The sequence below is a fragment of the Dipodomys spectabilis genome, unplaced genomic scaffold (genome assembly GCF_019054845.1).
Source record: "Dipodomys spectabilis isolate Male_0828 unplaced genomic scaffold, ASM1905484v1 ptg000561l, whole genome shotgun sequence".
NCBI classification, from domain to species: Eukaryota; Metazoa; Chordata; class Mammalia; order Rodentia; family Heteromyidae; genus Dipodomys; species Dipodomys spectabilis.
The window spans coordinates 105935-124164 of record NW_024871238.1 but is presented as its reverse complement, the minus strand read 5'-3'; the positions used below and the strand labels follow the sequence as shown (position 1 = coordinate 124164).

The following is an 18230-nucleotide window of genomic DNA, read 5'->3' as shown; positions in this document are numbered from 1 at the left end:
ACAGTCTATAGCTCTATGTCAGACTACAGCCATCTTTCCACTGTCTATAGCCCTATGTCTGATTACAGCCATCTTCCCACCGTCTACAGCTCTGGTCTCATCACCGAAGCACATGTACCACTACTTTTTCTTTTTTTGCCCCATTTACTCTTGAAGAGGATTATTTTCACAAAATTAGGAGCAGGTAAATAGCTGATCATACAATGACATCAGAGCTAAGTAATATGGCACTGAGAGTTCCACATCAACTGAACCATGCAAAGCACACATGGAAATTAAAATATTTTCTTGTTAAAATTTGAGTTTTTTAAGTTTACTGTTTTTGTGAGGTTGCTCAATCAAAGTCAAATGTAAAAGTCTGTTTTTGTCAAATATATACTGCCCCATGGTGTAGGATATCTCCTATGTGGACACAGGACACATATTCTTGCTGTGACATCTCCTGTGAGGACACATGTGCTTGCTGTGACATCCCTGTGAGGACACAGGCATGCATGTGTACTGTGACATCTGTGAGGACACACGTGCTTGCTGTGCTGTGTGTGGTGCAGGACGCATGTGCTTACTGTGTAGCTGCAGTGTCCGTTCAGGTGCAGGCCACTGTCAAAGAGCGGGGAAGAGGCCCTGCTGCTGTAGTCACTGGCTGGCCCCGGTGATCCTGAAAGGAAAGAAAGGTGTTCATGCCACGTGACTCCGACATGTATGTGACTTCAGGAGATCTAGGTATGGGATGCGTAGACCTCGCATTTCCAGTGCGTCTGAGAGCTGAGACTTAACCTGGATTTAAGGGCTGGGCTGGTTTACTTCCACCCTGGCCATCCCCCCTCCCCACCCTGTCCTCACTCAATCAGGGGAAAGAAGGGACCTGTGGCCCAGCTTCTGGGGATGCCACTACCCACTTCCACCGAGATGCCCTGTAGGGTGTGCTTGCATGGAGAACCCATGCAGCTCTGCAGAGTGAGATGGACATGTCCACTCTCAGAGATGTTGGCTGCCCTCTGCAGGCAAGTGGTATAAGAAAGACATCGGAAGTGCAGGCTCGGGGAGCAGGGCAGCTCCCAGCTCCCTCACTTAATACCCGGAGCCCTCCTTGTCCTGGCGTACTGCTCAATCACAGGAGAGTCACACTGATTTTCCACGGCCCAGCCACTCTGAGGCCTCAGTGGTTCAGGCACAGGGGTCGTGGCTCTGAAATAAGGGATTCACGGGCTCAGACTAGTCACACCCGCAAGACTCCGGTACAGAGTCATCCTACAGGAGCCTATCTCCCCAGACACCCCATAGGAGACGTCCTCCCCAATGCCCACAGGAGCACTGTCCTCCCCAATGCCCACAGGAGCACCGTCCTCCCCAATGCCCACAGGAGCACCGTCCTCCCCAATGCCCACAGGAGCACCGTCCTCCCCAATGCCCACAGGAGCACCGTCCACCTCAATACCCACAGGAGACGTCCACCTCAATACCCACAGGAGCACCGTCCTCCCCAATGCCCACAGGAGCACCATCCTCCCCAATGCCCACAGGAGCACCATCCTCCCCAATGCCCACAGGAGCACTGTCCTCCCCAATGCCCACAGGAGCACCGTCCTCCCCAATGCCCACAGGAGCACCGTCCTCCCCAATGCCCACAGGAGCACCGTCCTCCCCAATGCCCACAGGAGCACCGTCCTCCCCAATGCCCACAGGAGCACCATCCTCCCCAATGCCCACAGGAGCACCGTCCTCCCCAATGCCCACAGGAGCACCGTCCTCCCCAATGCCCACAGGAGCACCGTCCACCTCAATACCCACAGGAGACGTCCACCTCAATACCCACAGGAGCACCGTCCTCCCCAATGCCCACAGGAGCACCGTCCTCCCCAATGCCCACAGGAGCACCGTCCACCTCAATACCCACAGGAGCACCGTCCACCTCAATACCCACAGGAGCACCGTCCACCTCAATGCCCCACAGAAGCACCGTCCACCTCAATACCCACAGGAGACGTCCTCCCAATGCCCCACAGGAGCACCGTCCTCCCCAATGCCCACAGGAGCACTGTCCTCCCCAATGCCCACAGGAGCACCGTCCTCCCCAATGCCCACAGGAGCACCGTCCACCTCAATACCCACAGGAGACGTCCACCTCAATACCCACAGGAGCACCGTCCTCCCCAATGCCCCACAGAAGCACCGTCCACCTCAATGTCCACAGGAGCACCATCCTCCCCAATGCCCACAGGAGACGTCCTCCCCAATGCCCACAGGAGACGTCCTCCCCAATGCCCCACAGGAGCACCGTCCACCTCAATGTCCACAGGAGCACCGTCCTCCCCAATGCCCCACAAGAGACATCCTCCCCAATATCCCACATGCAGATGTCACGCAGTTGTCACACTGTGTTGATTCACCTCTGTGGCTGGCCATTTCCCTCTGACCTCTGACCTCAAGCTGTGCAGCACACCTGGGCAGAGCACCTCGGTGTCCTTCCCAGTGTGCAAAAATCTGTAGCTCTCATCTTCATTTAAAGCACTGCACCATGTTGCCACCTGAAAAGTTTCTTCCCTTTGTGTCAGCACCTGGACTCCCTTTTGCCTGTCCAGGTCTATACATGCTGCCCGTGTCTGGGGCACGTGTCTGGGGGAGGACTTCAGCTCCAGACTTCATCGCTCTCCACCACCGGCACTGTGTTTGAACAGCACCTCATCTGTTCTTAAGCATCTGCATGCACACCTGAGGACACTGTGTAGAACTCTTTCCAAAGCCTCCCGCCTCTGACCATGATCAGCTTCTCACTAATTTGAGAGTACAATCAAAGCATTTTCAACTCTTTCACTTTCCTGAAACCCCAAGGGCCACGCTGCGTGTAGAGATGCAGGATAGACAGCATCACAGACGCAGGACAAAGGCAGTCACCAGAAAGTACTAGACTCCTGCCCATTAATTTCTTGATGATCGCTATATTTTCTCTAAACTACAAAGGGAAATTTGAACAGTTACAATCTCTTTCTTCTGTTTATCACCACAAAAACCCAAATGGTAGGTATTAACAATTACTCATAACAAAACAGTTGTTATAGAAACAAAAAAACTGCAACTATAATTTATAATAAACATTAATTAAAAAACACCGTGGAAGCCTGATCTACCAAGTGTGCCTTCAGAAATGAGAAGAACCCCAGTCCACTCCCAGAGTGGTGTGTACCCTTTAACCAGCGACCCCACTGCTAGGGAGAATCAACAAAGAACAATGTCTTTTAAACAAAACTCGCTAAAGGAATGTTCACAACATCATTGCAGCCCAGAAATAGAAAGAAGCCGACGAGTGGGTAAACACAACGTTGTGTGACCATATAAAGGAATGCTTTCGGACGAAAGTAACACCGTGTTGGGGCTTGCTACAATGATGAGCCCTGAGGATGCTGCGCTGGTGGAGGCCAGACACAGGACACATTTGCACGATTACGTTTGGTAACATGCCCGTAGAAGGCAGGCCCGGGGAAGGGGAGCAGAGCTGCCGGCGGCTGGGCAGAGACCACCGACGCCTGACAGGGGCTAGCTTGGTGGCAATGAGAAGGTTGTGAAGTTAGTCACGGGTGATGGCTGCGGAACACGGTGAGAAACTGAAACTGAGAGGTGTCACGTTCAACAATGAGTGCATGTTACACGAACTGCACCAGAACTTCCTTCCGCCCCAATGCCATTCATTTTCCCTCTGACTTAAATCCAGTGCTGCGGCTGGAAATCTTCCTTACGCATCTGTCAGGACTCTCTTCTACATCCCCAGTTGGAGCCAGTTGAACGTCTGCTTCACACAAACCACCCACCCATGGGGCAGCGCGGGCAGAAGTTGTGCTGCTTCATGGGGTACTTTTCCACCAGAGGACATTTTACCTGAAGGTGGCCTGACTGTGACCACTGTTTCAATTGGCACGGGTAGGAAGATCTTAATATTGGTGGGTTTTAAACAAATTACAGCATAGGGGATGTTTGAATTCCTGAGAACACAGCGTGGGGACACAGACCTCATGTGGTCGACACCAGAGTCCCTGCCAATGCCCATCCTCCTAACGTGCATGCACATTCTAGCCGCCGGTTTGGGTCCAATCCAGCTGGAGACGGTGCTCACAGACACTCAGCAGTGAGCACCCAGCCAATGAGCCCACACTGGCGGGGTTTCAGCCACAGAGCAGCTAGCACCACAATCAGGTCCACAGCCGCTCCGATAGGACAGGAAAATGCAGCACCTGCCGTTTAAGGCAGGTGCTTCCATTGAGCCATAAGGTGTGAAATGCTCCTGTTCACACTTAATTATTCTACCTCCACAGCACGAAGAACAGTTGCTCCAGAAACCTCTCCCTCTGCCCAGGACAGCTGCTCCATCCCTAAGAGAAGGAAGGAAAGGCCTACAGAGGCCTCACTTTAAAACATCCCTTACTTTCTGTCTCAACACATGGAACAACAGGGCTTATCACATTCTTAGAGGACGGCAGGTCTGCGTCCTAGCACATACTTCACAGCCTGAGTTAAAAATTCTTAGGTAAATCTATGCAGGAGTTTTAAATGTGTGCATGTGTGCACACGCACGCATGTGCATGCATGCATACACAGAGTTGCAGTCAGTACATTAAATGGGAACACAGACTCAGTTGACTGACAGGCCACAATCTGATCATGCTCTGTTGAATCCTGTGAGGATGCTGAAGTGGAGAAAGCTTAAGGAAGACATGCTGCTGTGCCTGTACACACAGCTCAGGCCAGTGCCATGGCGTGTCACGCTAATGATGCGGTGGGGCCAGGAACGCCACGGGACATCCGTCCCCCCTTCTCACTCACCTAGTGGGAGTTTCAGGAACGAAGGTGCGTCCCTGAGATATGCCACAGTGATGGTGACCTCGTCTCCAGCGTTTCTCAGAAGATGCACCTGCCAAAGTGAAGAGGCAGCGCAGCATCACCCAAGAGGGGACACGGCAGTGAGCCCCAACGCCCACACACCGCCCCTGCTCCCAGAATGCACTTCAGTTACCAAGACGCTCCCAGACTGCAATGGGGGAAGAGAGAGCGATGCACACGCCAAGGCACACGCCAAGGCACACGCCAAGGCACCAGCTCCGGTGCCTCCTCCTCTCCATACGTGTGTGCAAACCTCACATTTCCCCACCCATCAGACAAAATGTTCTCTACAATCTGTTTAACCTACTTGAAACAGAATCCCACAAGAAGTCAACTTATAGGTATACACCGCCAGTGTGGAACTATTGACAGAACACGTGCCAGCTGAATGAGCTGAAGAAAACCACCCGTCCGTGCTAATTTCCAAATCAGGATGCCATTACTCCATGTGATGCGATGCACAGCATGCTGCAATTCCAGGTTGCTCCACGGACTTGACTTCAGGCATTCAGCACTGTACACAGCACCTCTCTACTTACAGAAAGCCGACATACTCTAAGGCTGGCTTGTCATGCAGTTTACGTGTAGGTGCTCAGGTAAACTGATTCAGACACTGGATGTCAATAGGCTATGAAGCTGAGCTCAGCAGAATGCATTATGACCCCCAGTGAGCCTATTTCTCCTCTGAAAATTGCTGTGAGCAACGCTGCCTGCAAGTGTAGCAGGTCTGGAAGACGGTGAAACCTGGACTAGAGACCTCGGGCGGTGCTCAGGGTCCCCAGTACCCAGCAGCATCCCAGGCTGGCCCGTTCTAGGCCATCTTCAAGCTTTTCTGCCTGGCACACTGTCTCTCCAGCCAGTCACGCACTCTGCCCCAGGCCCTCTTCTGGCCAGACTCTGGCCTCAGACCAATCCCTCAACTGTCACAACGTGTCCAGGGCCCTAGCTCACTCCTTCTAAGGCTCTGTGAAAGTCCAGACCCACATCGTAGCTACTGAGATGCGGTCATTCCACTAAACGCTGAAGTACCCGCTTCTTCACTGTGGCTAGAGACAAAGCACTGAGAGGTGCTGTGGGGCTGACCGCCAGGGCCCCGCGACTCATCCTTGCCACTGCCGAGGGCACCCTAGAAACTCTGCCCGAGTCTGAGTTGTTTCTGGGGACAGCTGCCCACAATGGCTGCCACTGGCCAGCCGCGTCCAGAGAGCGGATGAATGCGAACGGTGCCACTGGGACCTAAGGGCTCCTGGCGACCGGTTCTGAAAAGCTGGAGTGTCCCTGGGGGACGGGCTGCGAGCGGAGCCTCATGCAAACGAAGGTGCTGGGTCCCGACAGGCTGCCTGCCCAGCAGGACAGCAGAACCCACGCTTAACCAACGCCTCCGTGTCTGCTCAGCTGGCTCTAAGTGCTTGAAAACAGCCTGTGAATGTGTGTGTGCGTGAGTGTGCATGCATCCTATTGTCTGTGAATGTGCATGTGCGTGAGTATGCATGCATCCTATTAAGTCAGTGAATGTGTGTGTGTGAGTGTGCATGCATCCTATTGTCTGTGAATGTGCGTGTGCATGAGTGTGCATGCATCCTATTGTCTGTGAATGTGCATGTGCATGAGTATGCATGCATCCTATTGTCTGTGAATGTGTGTGTGCATGCATCCTATTAAATTTTTAAATAAAATCTAATTTCAGTCTATTTGGCAACCTTCTTAAGCAAGTCTTCCTGGAGAAAAAGCATGAATTCAAGCATGGAAGCCCCCATATTTACATGAGCCTGTGCATCTCAAAGGGCTAGTAGACCTTGTCTGAGAGCAGCAAATCCATCCCTAAAGGGTTGGGCAGAGTGGCCTGAAAGACACCTCCAGTCCATGATTAGCTTCTAGTTGTGGCTCAGTGGTAGAGTGCTTGCCTCTTATGCATGAAGCCTTGGGTTCGATTCCTCAGTACCACACACACAGAAAAAGCCAGAAGTGGTGCTGTGGCTCAAGTGGTAGGGCGCTAGCCTTGAGCAAAAGAAGCTAGGGACAGTGCCCAGGCCCTGAGTTCAAGCCCCAGCAATGGCAATAAATAAACTCTCAAATCTTGAAGATCCTGCTTTTTGTTTTTAAAAGAATATGAGACTACAACCTTCGCTTCATCAACATCTTTTTAATCGGGTGCAAGGTGGAGGTGGTGCATCTGGAAGGAATCAGCCCTGGCCTCTAATACGGTGCTGCAAACAAGGGTGTCTCCTCCTCCTCCTCTGCCTCCTCCTCCTCCTCGTGTTCCTCCTCCTCCTCCTCTCCTCTCTCCCCCTCCTCCTCCCCCCTCTGGCCCCTCCTCCTCCCCCCCTCCTGCTCCTCCTCCCCCCCTCCTGCTCCTCCTCCTCCTCCTCTTCCCCTTCCTCCTCCTCTCCTCATTGTCTTCCTCCAGCCCGGGATGGGAGACAGAGCTGACCCGGTGGCTTATGAGAGGAAGCTCTTCTGCCAACAGCAGCACATGGAGGCCCTGCAGCCTCTTCAGCCCACCCGTGCTGCCCCCACGGGGCCTCTTCACCTCCGGGCAGGTCCTGATCTTGAGCCAGACCTGGCTCCCTGCTAGGTGGAGGCTGCCTCCAGCTTCCATCTTTCCAGCTGTGCTGTCTGACTCTGACAGCTGAGACACAGGCATGCATCTTCTCAGAAACAGTGCTACACCTGAATCCATCTCCATGTTCTAAATGCCACTCAAGACATGGCTCCACGTGGTCGGCAGAGGCCCTGGACACTCTCCTGGGCCACCACAGACCAGCGGCAAATGCACATCACCACCGCCTCAGGGTCCTGGAGCTGGCATGCAGCAGGGCTGGCTCCTCCGGCCAGGGACAGAAGTGCTGTGTGCTCACCAGGAGAGAGCATGCACACTGCACACTGCTCTAGTCCTGCACATGTCTCGCTCAAGGCTTCCTGGAGCCTGAGTCACCTCCTCAGGGCTCCATCGCCACCCCCTGCAGATTCTTGGAATACAAGGAGCCAGCCCACAGTCCAGGGTCTTGGGGACATCAGCAAGCTCCCCAGGGAGCTCTCCACAGGTTACAGGGCACGGCCAGAGGTGTGAAGCCGTACAACATCCACTCAACGCACAGCACATTGCTAGTTTGGACTGCAGCCCAGGCCAGAAGTGTGTAAGGAAAACACTTACCTGTCCCTTCCTGCTCCGGCCCGCTGAGGACACTGAGACTTGCTCTGAGGGCGGCTTGGTCAGGTCTGTCAGCCCACACGGTCTGGAGCCCACACGGCTCCACGAGCACATGGGCAGAGAGGTGGTGCCAGTGCCTAACGCACCAGGCAGCCGACCCCGCATCAGCCCCGGCCTGTGCGGGAGGCCTGGCCTCACTCAACATGCCTTCTTTGTCCAGAGCGTGCACCTCACAGCACATCTGCACCAGCGAGTACATTCTAGCTCTTCTGCATGGGTGTGTGTCCATTCTGCTCCTTTAATCCAGTGGTCCCGGATTGCACCGTCCACCCGGTCCCCTCTCCCTGGCCCTTGCGTGCTCCTTGGCATCTCTGCCCGTGTTCTGAGGCTCTGTGTCGGTGTTCTCGGAGGAAGCCTGTGGGAGGCGCTGCCTGCTAACTCCCTTCTTCCATACTCTGTTTTCTTTTTCACAAATCTGTGTCATTTTCTTTCTTTTGTGCTTACAAGTTACTTTGTTGTTCTTTCTTCAAAGTTCTGAGGTGGAAAACAGCTCTATCTTTGTTTTTTAGCTGCAGAATTTTTTAAGTAAACATATTTAAAACCTGCCAACCTTCTGCAGGTGGCTCACACTGTCATCCTAGCTACTCAGGAGGCTGAGATCTGAGGACCAGAGTTCAAAGCCAGCCCAGGCAGGGAAGTCTGTGAGACTCCTACCTCCACTAAACTACCAAAAAAGGCAAAATAAGGTAACTGTACTTAATTAAGCCAAATGTCAGTGTGTGAGTATAATGTGTTTCCACACAGCCACCTCTCCTACCTCTCCCAACCCTACCATTCCGCCGTCAATGCTACTGGAGATAGCCAGTGGGGATAACCAGAGGGGTCACAAATGGGGACAATCCATGGGAACGATCAGTCCGTGTTCTGAAGACTGGCAGCCCAGCTGCACAGTGGGCTTTCCCGGTGCCCAGTCTGGCGTGATTTCCTAGACATCAGTGTTCTCTCTCGTTCTGTAACTGTGCCTGAAAGCACTCAATCGAAGGTAGGTATGGAGAGAAAGTTAATTAGAATAAAAGAGTATCTGAAACTTACCACTTCTTCATGGGTCGCATTTTCTACATGAATGCCATTAACCTGAACAGATGACAAAGTAAGAGTATTTAGAATAATTGTCTAAAATTAAAAGGCAAAGATTCACGTGTTCACAACTAAAATACTGACCTGCAGAAGAGCGTCTCCTATGAACAGCATCCCTGTCTGGTCAGCTGCAGGGTTGCAAAGGCAGCAGAAATGTTAGGAGAGATCTCAGTGATATGATGCTTTGTTTCTGCAGTTTTTAAGCAGCACTGTACTTGAAAGGCAGGTGTATGTGTGTGTGTGTGTGCATGTATTTAAGCATGTGTATGTACTGGTGAATGTATGCACAGATGTGAATGTGATTGGTAGGGCACAGGAATTACTGTGTGTGCACATGTGTACATGCACACATACCTCTATGGTGCATGTTCCTGGAGTAGCTAAGGCATGGACACAGATGTGCACATCTGTGTGCACTCACGCATGAGAGAATCTGTGTTTGTGTGTGTGCACATGTCTGTGTGAATAGGGAAAATGCAACACACAACAATGAGCAGTAACTGGTGAGCTCTGCCGTCAGTCCCTTTACCAGCACAGTAACAGAACATTACCAGAATTAACCTTAACAACAACAGAACCACTTTCAAGACAGATACTGTGTGACGTGGAACACACATGCCATTTGCTGGAATGAAAGATTTCATCACGTTGTGTGGAAAGTCTGACTCACACCTACGTCCACACAGACAAAACCTAAAGACTTCTAGAAGCCATTTAGCATCTCCTTCATTGTGCAGAACAAATATACACAGACAGACATGCATAAATGTAATTAAAAAGACTGCCAGAATGTCAAGGCCAAGGAAAGAACTGCATTTAAAGTGGATGTAATATGCACAGTGTAGTTTCAATTAACATTTTCTTTGTCAAGGGAAGGAAAGATCCTTTCGATAAGACTGAGCATATCTGCACCGAACGTAAAGCCATTTTCCCTTTGTATGGGTTAGCATTAGTTTTATGTCTTTGATTAAATACCGAGAAGCAAATAAGAATAGGTTTCTTTGCATGACAGAATGCTATGTAAAACAGTAAGCAGATTTAACATTAATGGTCAATGTTATTTCTAGTCATTAACAGCATTAGATCATGTTGAGAATAAAATACAGGCTACATATATTCCTGCATGCTAAGGCACAGATATCGAGTGAACTTAATCAAGTTCTCATTCCAGGCCAGAGCTGCCACCCACTTAGTGTGTGATTCCTCAGGCCACCCCCACGTAGAGGTGTGATTCCTCAGGCCACCCCCACGTAGAGGTGTGATTCCTCAGGCCACCCCCACCTAGAGGTGTGATTCCTCAGACCCCCCACGTAGAGGTGTGATTCCTCAGACCCCCCACGTAGAGGTGTGATTCCTCAGGCCACCCCCACCTAGAGGTGTGATTCCTCAGACCCCCCACGTAGAGGTGTGATTCCTCAGACCCCCCACGTAGAGGTGTGATTCCTCAGGCCACCCCCACCTAGAGGTGTGATTCCTCAGGCCACCCCCACTTAGTGTGTGATTCCTCAGACCACCCCCACGTAGAGGTGTGATTCCTCGGACCCCCGACGTAGAGGTGTGATTCCTCAGACCCCCCACGTAGAGGTGTGATTCTTCAGACCCCCCACGTAGAGGTGTGATTCCTCAGACCACCCCCACGTAGAGGTGTGATTCCTCAGACCCCCCACGTAGAGGTGTGATTCCTCAGACCCCCCACGTAGAGGTGTGATTCCTCAGACCCCCCACGTAGAGGTGTGATTCCTCAGACCCCCCACGTAGAGGTGTGATTCCTCAGGCCACCCCCCACTCCCACGTAGAGGTGTGATTCCTCAGGCCACCCCCACGTAGAGGTGTGATTCCTCAGGCCACCCCCACGTAGAGGTGTGATTCCTCAGGCCACCCCCACGTAGAGGTGTGATTCCTCAGGCCACCCCCACCTAGAGGTGTGATTCCTCAGACCACCCCCACGTAGAGGTGTGATTCCTCAGGCCACCCCCACGTAGAGGTGTGATTCCTCAGGCCACCCCCACCTAGAGGTGTGATTCCTCAGGCCAGCCCCACGTAGAGGTGTGATTCCTCAGACCACCCCCACGTAGAGGTGTGATTTCACAGGCCAGCCCCCATGCAGTGGTGTGATCTTGCAGGCCAGCGCATGCAGTGGTGTGATCTTGCAGGCTGGCCCCATGCAGTGGTGTGATCTTATAGGCCAGCCCCATGCAGTGGTGTGATCTTGCAGGCTGGCCCCATGCAGTGGTGTGATCTTGCAGGCTGGCCACTTGCAGTGGTGTGATCTTGCAGGCCAGCGCATGCAGTGGTGTGACCTTGCAGGCCAGCGCATGCAGTGGTGTGATTCCACAGGCCACCTCCATGCAGTGGTGTGATTCCACAGGCCACCTCCATGCAGTGGTGTGATCTTGCAGGCCAGCCCCATGCAGTGGTGTGATCTTGCAGGCAGGCCCCATGCAGTGGTGTGATCTTGCAGGCCAGCCCGATGCAGTGGTGTGATCTTGCAGGCTGGCCACTTGCAGTGGTGTGATCTTGCAGGCCAGCGCATGCAGTGGTGTGACCTTGCAGGCCAGCGCATGCACTGGTGTGATTCCACAGGCCACCTCCATGCAGTGGTGTGATTCCACAGGCCACCTCCATGCAGTGGTGTGATTCCACAGGCCACCTCCATGCAGTGGTGTGATCTTGCAGGCCAGCTCCATGCAGTGGTGTGATCTTGCAAGCAGGCCCCATGCAGTGGTGTGATCTTGCAGGCCAGCGCATGCAGTGGTGTGATCTTGCAGGCCACAACCCACTTAGTGATATGAGTGACTCCCTGTGGCTCCTACCGATGTTAACATTCTGTGTCCCTCTGTCTACCTCCGTCTCTAGTGATCTCTATTTCTATCTGTCTCCATTCCTCTCACTGTCTCTGTTTCTGTTGTTTGGTCTCTATTTGTCTCTGTCCGTGGGTCTCTCCCTGTACTCTCTGGCCATGTCCCTGTCTCTCTACCTCTCTGTGTGTCTCTGGCCATTGCCCCTCCCTGTCCCTGTCTCTCTGATCTGTCTCCTGCTCTCTTCTTTGCACTGTGCTGCGCTATGCGGTACTGATCACAGGTGCACCAGGGAGGGCCAGGTTGAAGGAAGACCTCACATCTGGAACACCGTACTTTAAGTCAAATCCAATAGAACCCCACACCTGACTTTTCAGTGTTCAACAGTATAAATCACACACAAAGCAGAAGAATTCAAAGCTGTAAGAAGCTATAGGTTCATGGCTACGTCCTCCACGTGGAACACAGTGAAAAGGTTTGTTTTGCTCCCAAGATGGCCAGAGACTACCATTGATGTTTGGAGAATGCTCAGGAGAGTGAGAAGCAGAGTTGATGCACGACCACGCTCTGTGCCCTGCTGCCGCTGTGTCCCTCAGGGCCTGTGCTGGTCATGCCATGCCCTGGTCCCCGATGAGCCGCCGCCCACAGCAGATGTCCCCCCGGCAGCTGAGCCAGCGCAGCCCCAGGGAGTGCGTCCTGACTGGGGGCTGGTCTGCCCAGACTTGCATGCTCTGAGCTCAGCAGTCACCCAGCCCTCGGCCGCAGTACAGACAGCGCTATATTCTCAGCCATGCCATGGTGGGAACCTCCTGGGACTGAGCGGTGGGAGACACTGGGCGCCCACAAATATCATGTTATACTCCGAAGAGACGAAATTAAAATGTCAGCAGTGAGACAGGTAAATGGCACAGCACTTGTATGAGACTTCTAACGGCTTTGAGTAAAATTAAAACAAATGTTAAAGTCCTTAAGAAACATTGGCAAACTCTTTTTTAAGTGGAATCCATGAGTTTGAACAGCAAAAGGTATTTTTTAATTTTTGAGTATGGAAAGGGGCCTACTGACTTACCTGGACGTCCCCCCCACGCCCTCGTCTCTGGACGCCCCCCCCACGCCCTCGTCTCTGGACGTCCCTCCCCCACGCCCTCGTCTCTGGACGTCCCCCCCCCACGCCCTCGTCTCTGGACGCCCCCCCCACGCCCTAGTCTATAGACATCCCCCCCCACGCCCTCGTCTCTAGACATCCCCCCCCCACACCCTCATCTCTGGACATCCCCCCCCACGCCCTCGTCTATAGACATCCCCCCCCCACGCCCTCGTCTCTAGACATCCCCCCCACGCCCTCGTCTCTAGACATCCCCCCCCCACGCCCTTGTCTCTGGACGTCCCCCCACGCCCTCGTCTATAGACATCCCCCCACGCCCTCGTCTCTAGACATCCCCCCCCACGCCCTCGTCTCTGGACGCCCCCCCCCCCACGCCCTCGTCTCTGGACGCCCCCCCCCACGCCCTCGTCTCTGGACATCCCCCCCACACCCTCGTCTCTAGACATCCCCCCCCCATGCCCTCGTCTCTGGACATCCCCCCCCACGCCCTCGTCTCTAGACGTCCCCCCCCCACGCCCTCGTCTCTAGACGTCCCCCCACGCCCTCGTCTCTGGACGACTGCCCCCCCACGCCCTCGTCTCTAGACATCCCCCCACGCCCTCGTCTCTGGACATCCCCCCCCACGCCCTCGTCTCTAGACGTCCCCCCACGCCCTCGTCTCTGGACGACTGCCCCCCACGCCCTAGTCTCTAGACATCCCCCCACGCCCTCGTCTCTAGACGTCCCCCCCCCACGCCCTAGTCTATGACATCCCCCCCCACGCCCTCGTCTCTGGACATCCCCCCCCACGCCCTCGTCTCTGGACGCCCCCCCCACGCCCTCGTCTCTGGACGCCCCCCCCCACGCCCTCGTCTCTAGACGTCCCCCCCACGCCCTCGTCTCTGGACGCCCCCCCCCACGCCCTCGTCTCTAGACGTCCCCCCATGCCCTCGTCTCTGGACATCCCCCCCCACGCCCTCGTCTCTAGACGTCCCCCCACGCCCTCATCTCTGGACGCCCCCCACGCCCTCATCTCTAGACATCCCCCCCCCATGCCCTCGTCTCTGGACGCCCCCCCCACGCCCTCGTCTCTGGACGCCCCCCCCACGCCCTCGTCTCTAGACGCCCCCCCCACGCCCTCGTCTCTAGACGTCCCCCCACGCCCTCGTCTCTGGACATCCCCCCCACGCCCTCGTCTCTGGACGCCCCCCCCACGCCCTCGTCTCTGGACGCCCCCCCACGCCCTCGTCTCTGGACATTCCCCCCCCCACGCCCTCGTCTCTGGACATCCCCCCCCCACGCCCTCGTCTCTGGACGTCCCCCCCCACACCCTCGTCTCTGGACGCCCCCCCCACGCCCTCGTCTCTGGACGCCCCCCCACGCCCTCGTCTCTGGACATCCCCCCCCCCACGCCCTCGTCTCTGGACGCCCCCCCCCACGCCCTCGTCTCTAGACATCCCCCCCCACGCCCTCGTCTCTAGACGTTCCCCCCCCACGCCCTCGTCTCTGGACGCCCCCCACGCCCTCATCTCTAGACATCCCCCCCCACGCCCTCGTCTCTGGACGCCCCCCCCACGCCCTCGTCTCTGGACGCCCCCCACGCCCTCATCTCTAGACATCCCCCCCCACGCCCTCGTCTCTGGACGCCCCCCCCACGCCCTCGTCTCTGGACGCCCCCCCCACGCCCTCCTCTCTTGGGGTAAAGGCCACACCTCCCTGTCAGGAGCTGACCATTCAGTCCATGCCAACTTTTCAAGGCCAGACAAAGGGTGGTCAACCTCCTACCTCATCTTCCAGGTGGACACAGATTGCACACACCTCTCCTGTGCCATCTCCTTTCTCTGTGGCAGAAGCTGGGTCACTAGGCTCCAAGGAAGCCCTAAGTTTGTGGCTTCAGGGTGACTGGCAATACTGAGGTGGAATCATCCAGCTGTTACCAACAATTCCACTGAACTTTATGTTTTTGCTGTAGATTTATTGGAAGTAAATAGGAAAATAGGGAATAGATACCAGAGAAATAGCTGCAAATTATGCAGCTGCATACTTGCTGATAATGTTATTAATGACTAAGTTGAAAAGTACCATAAAAATGTGTGGTCTCTTGCGCAGTCTTGGCTAGGTGCTGATTAATCTCAGCGGAGGGAACAGGAACGAGAACCACTATTGGTGGCTGAGTGAAATTAATTTCAAATACCTTTCCAATTAAAGCTAGGAAATGTTACCTACTCAACGGACTCCTTTTGTTTTAATAGAGCAAATTAAAGATGGTAAGATGTATGATAACATAAAATCACAAATGTTTTATAACTTTAATTAACGTTCCTAAATAAAACATTCACTTTGTTAGCTGAGGGTTATGGATTTTAATTGAACAGTGATGTCAGTTTTTATCTGGGGTAATAGTGCCCTTGTGCCCTAACATAAAACTGAAGCAAAGCCTGTGGTACTGTAATCCACATGCACACTCTACTTTCTGTACAAATGTCATAATGAGATAGCATTTTTATTCTAATACTTGCCCTTGCACAAAAATGCTATTGCTTTAAGTGTTATCTGAGGCATTAAAAAACAACACAAGCATTGCTTGCAGCAGCACAATTGTGTTATAAGATATAACCTGATCCCTGTAAACGTTTTGTAAAATTCATACTTTGCTAAATACACATATCAGCCCACTTAAAATGTTAATGCTTCATACCAAGTCTTCTTTTTTCCATTTATGTACCTTAAGTATTACAAAAGACCTTCAATTCAACATGCCAAATACATGCAAGTGCAATACACCCTGAATTCAACATGGCAAGTACATGTAAGTACAGTGCATCCTGAATCCAAATGCCAAATACACAATACACCCTAAATTCAACATGCCAAGTACATGTAAGTACAGTGCATCCTGAACCCAACATGCCAAGTGCATACAAGTACAAAACACCCTGAATTCAACATGTCAAGTATATGTAAGTACAGTGAACCCTGAACCCAACATGCCAAATACATGTAAGTACAGTGTACCCTGAATAACACATGACAACTACATGTAAGTACAGTGCATCCCGAATCCAACACACCAAGTACATGTTAGTACAATGCATCCTGAATTCAACATGTCAAGTACATGTCAGTACAATGCATCCTGAATCCAACATGCTAAGTACATGTAAGTACAGTGTACCCTGAATAAAACACACCAAGTACATACAAGTCCAATGCATCCTGAATTCAACACACCAAGTACATGTTAGTACAATGCATCCTGAATTCAACATGCCAAGTACATATAAGTACAGTGCATCCTGAATCCAACATGCCAAGTGCATACAAGTGCAATACACCCTGAATTCAACATGTCAAGTACATATTAGTACAATGTATCCTGAATCCAACCTGTCAAGTACATGTTAGTACAATGCATCCTGAATCCAACATGTCAACTACATGTTAGTACAATGCATCCTGAATCCAACACACCAAGTACATGTTAGTACAATGCACCCTGAATTCAACATGTCAAGTACATGTTAGTACAATGCATCCTGAATCCAACATGTCAAGTACATGTTAGTACAATGCATCCTGAATCCAACATATCAAGTACATGTTAGTACAATACACCCTGAATTCAACATGTCAAGTACATGTTAGTACAATGCACCCTGAATTCAACATGTCAAGTACATGTAAGTACAGTGCATCCTGAATCCAACATGCCAAGTGCATACAAGTGCAATACACCCTGAATTCAACATGTCAAGTACATATTAGTACAATGCATCCTGATCCAACATGTCAAGTACATGTAAGTACAATGGGTCCTGATCAATGCCATGCCTCACACCAAGTCTTGACTGAGTCCTGTTGTATCAGCATTCGGGTGGACAGTGAGTGCCCACCACTGGGGGCCTCCCTCAGAGTCCTTCCTCCATGTCCTTGGACACATTAGAATCTCAGAGCAAAGCATTGTTAGGCAATGCCCCCTGCAGTCCACAGATCTGGCCCATATGGTCACGCAGCCCCACAGCAGGGCTGGGCCACCCCTGCTCTGTCTCCACGCCTCCTCCCACCGCCAAGGAACAGAACCCAAACCCAGCAACACAAGAACAAACACAGCTGCCAAGTTACCCGGCAGAGCCCTCAACGTGCCCACTTCTGCTGGGAATTACTGAGCAAATCCGTCCAAGGGCAGAGCAGTGCAGAGCGGAGCATCTCCGTTATTCCATCTCAATACCAAAAGGAGCACAGGCCTCAATGCGCCGGCAGCACTGCCCGTGAGGGAGAGGTTCCACGTGAGAACTGACACAAGGCTGGGGCTCAAGGTACACGCCTGTGTGTTACTACTTACTGCATGCTGCTTGATAAAAACAAAGAAAGCAAGTAGTCAGCACATTCTAACTAGCACCAGCCAACATGTTGGAAAGAACTGTAGTATTGATGGTAGGCTGCCATATTTACACATCTGTTTAACTCCCTGTGTGGACTCTGAGCTTCTAACGGGCGGCTGGATACCTCACAGACTGCAGAGAAGACCAACGGGTAGACAGACACAAGACCCTCCGTGACACACAGCCTAACCTCCAACACCAAATGCCACACGCTGACCACACACGCTGACCATACACGCTGACCACACAGGTGACCACACATGCTGACCACACACGCTGATCACACAGGTGACCACAAATGCTGACCACACGCTGACCATACATGCTGACCATGCTGACCACATGCTGACCACACTGACCACACACTGACCACACGCTGACCACACAGGTGACCACACGGACCACACATGCTGACCACACTGACCAACACGCTGAGCCCATGCTGACCACACATGCTGACCACACTGACCACATGCTGACCACACACGTTGACCACACTGACCCCACACACTGATCACACAGCTGTCCACACTGACAACACATGCTGACCACACTGACCACATGCTGACCACACACGCTGACCACACACTGACCACATTGACCACGCTGGCCACACGTGCTGACCACATGTTGACCACACAGACTATACACTGACTACACGCTGACCACACGCTGACCACACACTGACCACACGCTGACCACATACTGACCACACACTGACCACATGCTGACCACACACTGACTATACACTGACTACACACTGACCACACACTGACCACATGTTGACCACAGACTATACACTGACT

General features: G+C 52.8%; 1 protein-coding gene across 1 annotated transcript in view; it reads right to left on the bottom strand.

The window, feature by feature from the left end:
- Positions 1-18230, bottom strand: part of Sntg2 (syntrophin gamma 2) — a 189229-nt gene that overhangs the window by 102720 nt on the left and 68279 nt on the right. Inside the window, exons 7-10 of the mRNA XM_042670490.1 lie at positions 9245-9288; positions 9116-9157; positions 4816-4903; positions 567-658 (exon numbers count right to left, since the gene is read on the bottom strand). Of these exons, the coding sequence (XP_042526424.1) occupies positions 567-658; positions 4816-4903; positions 9116-9157; positions 9245-9288 (266 nt within the window). The remainder of the gene's footprint in view (positions 1-566; positions 659-4815; positions 4904-9115; positions 9158-9244; positions 9289-18230) is intronic.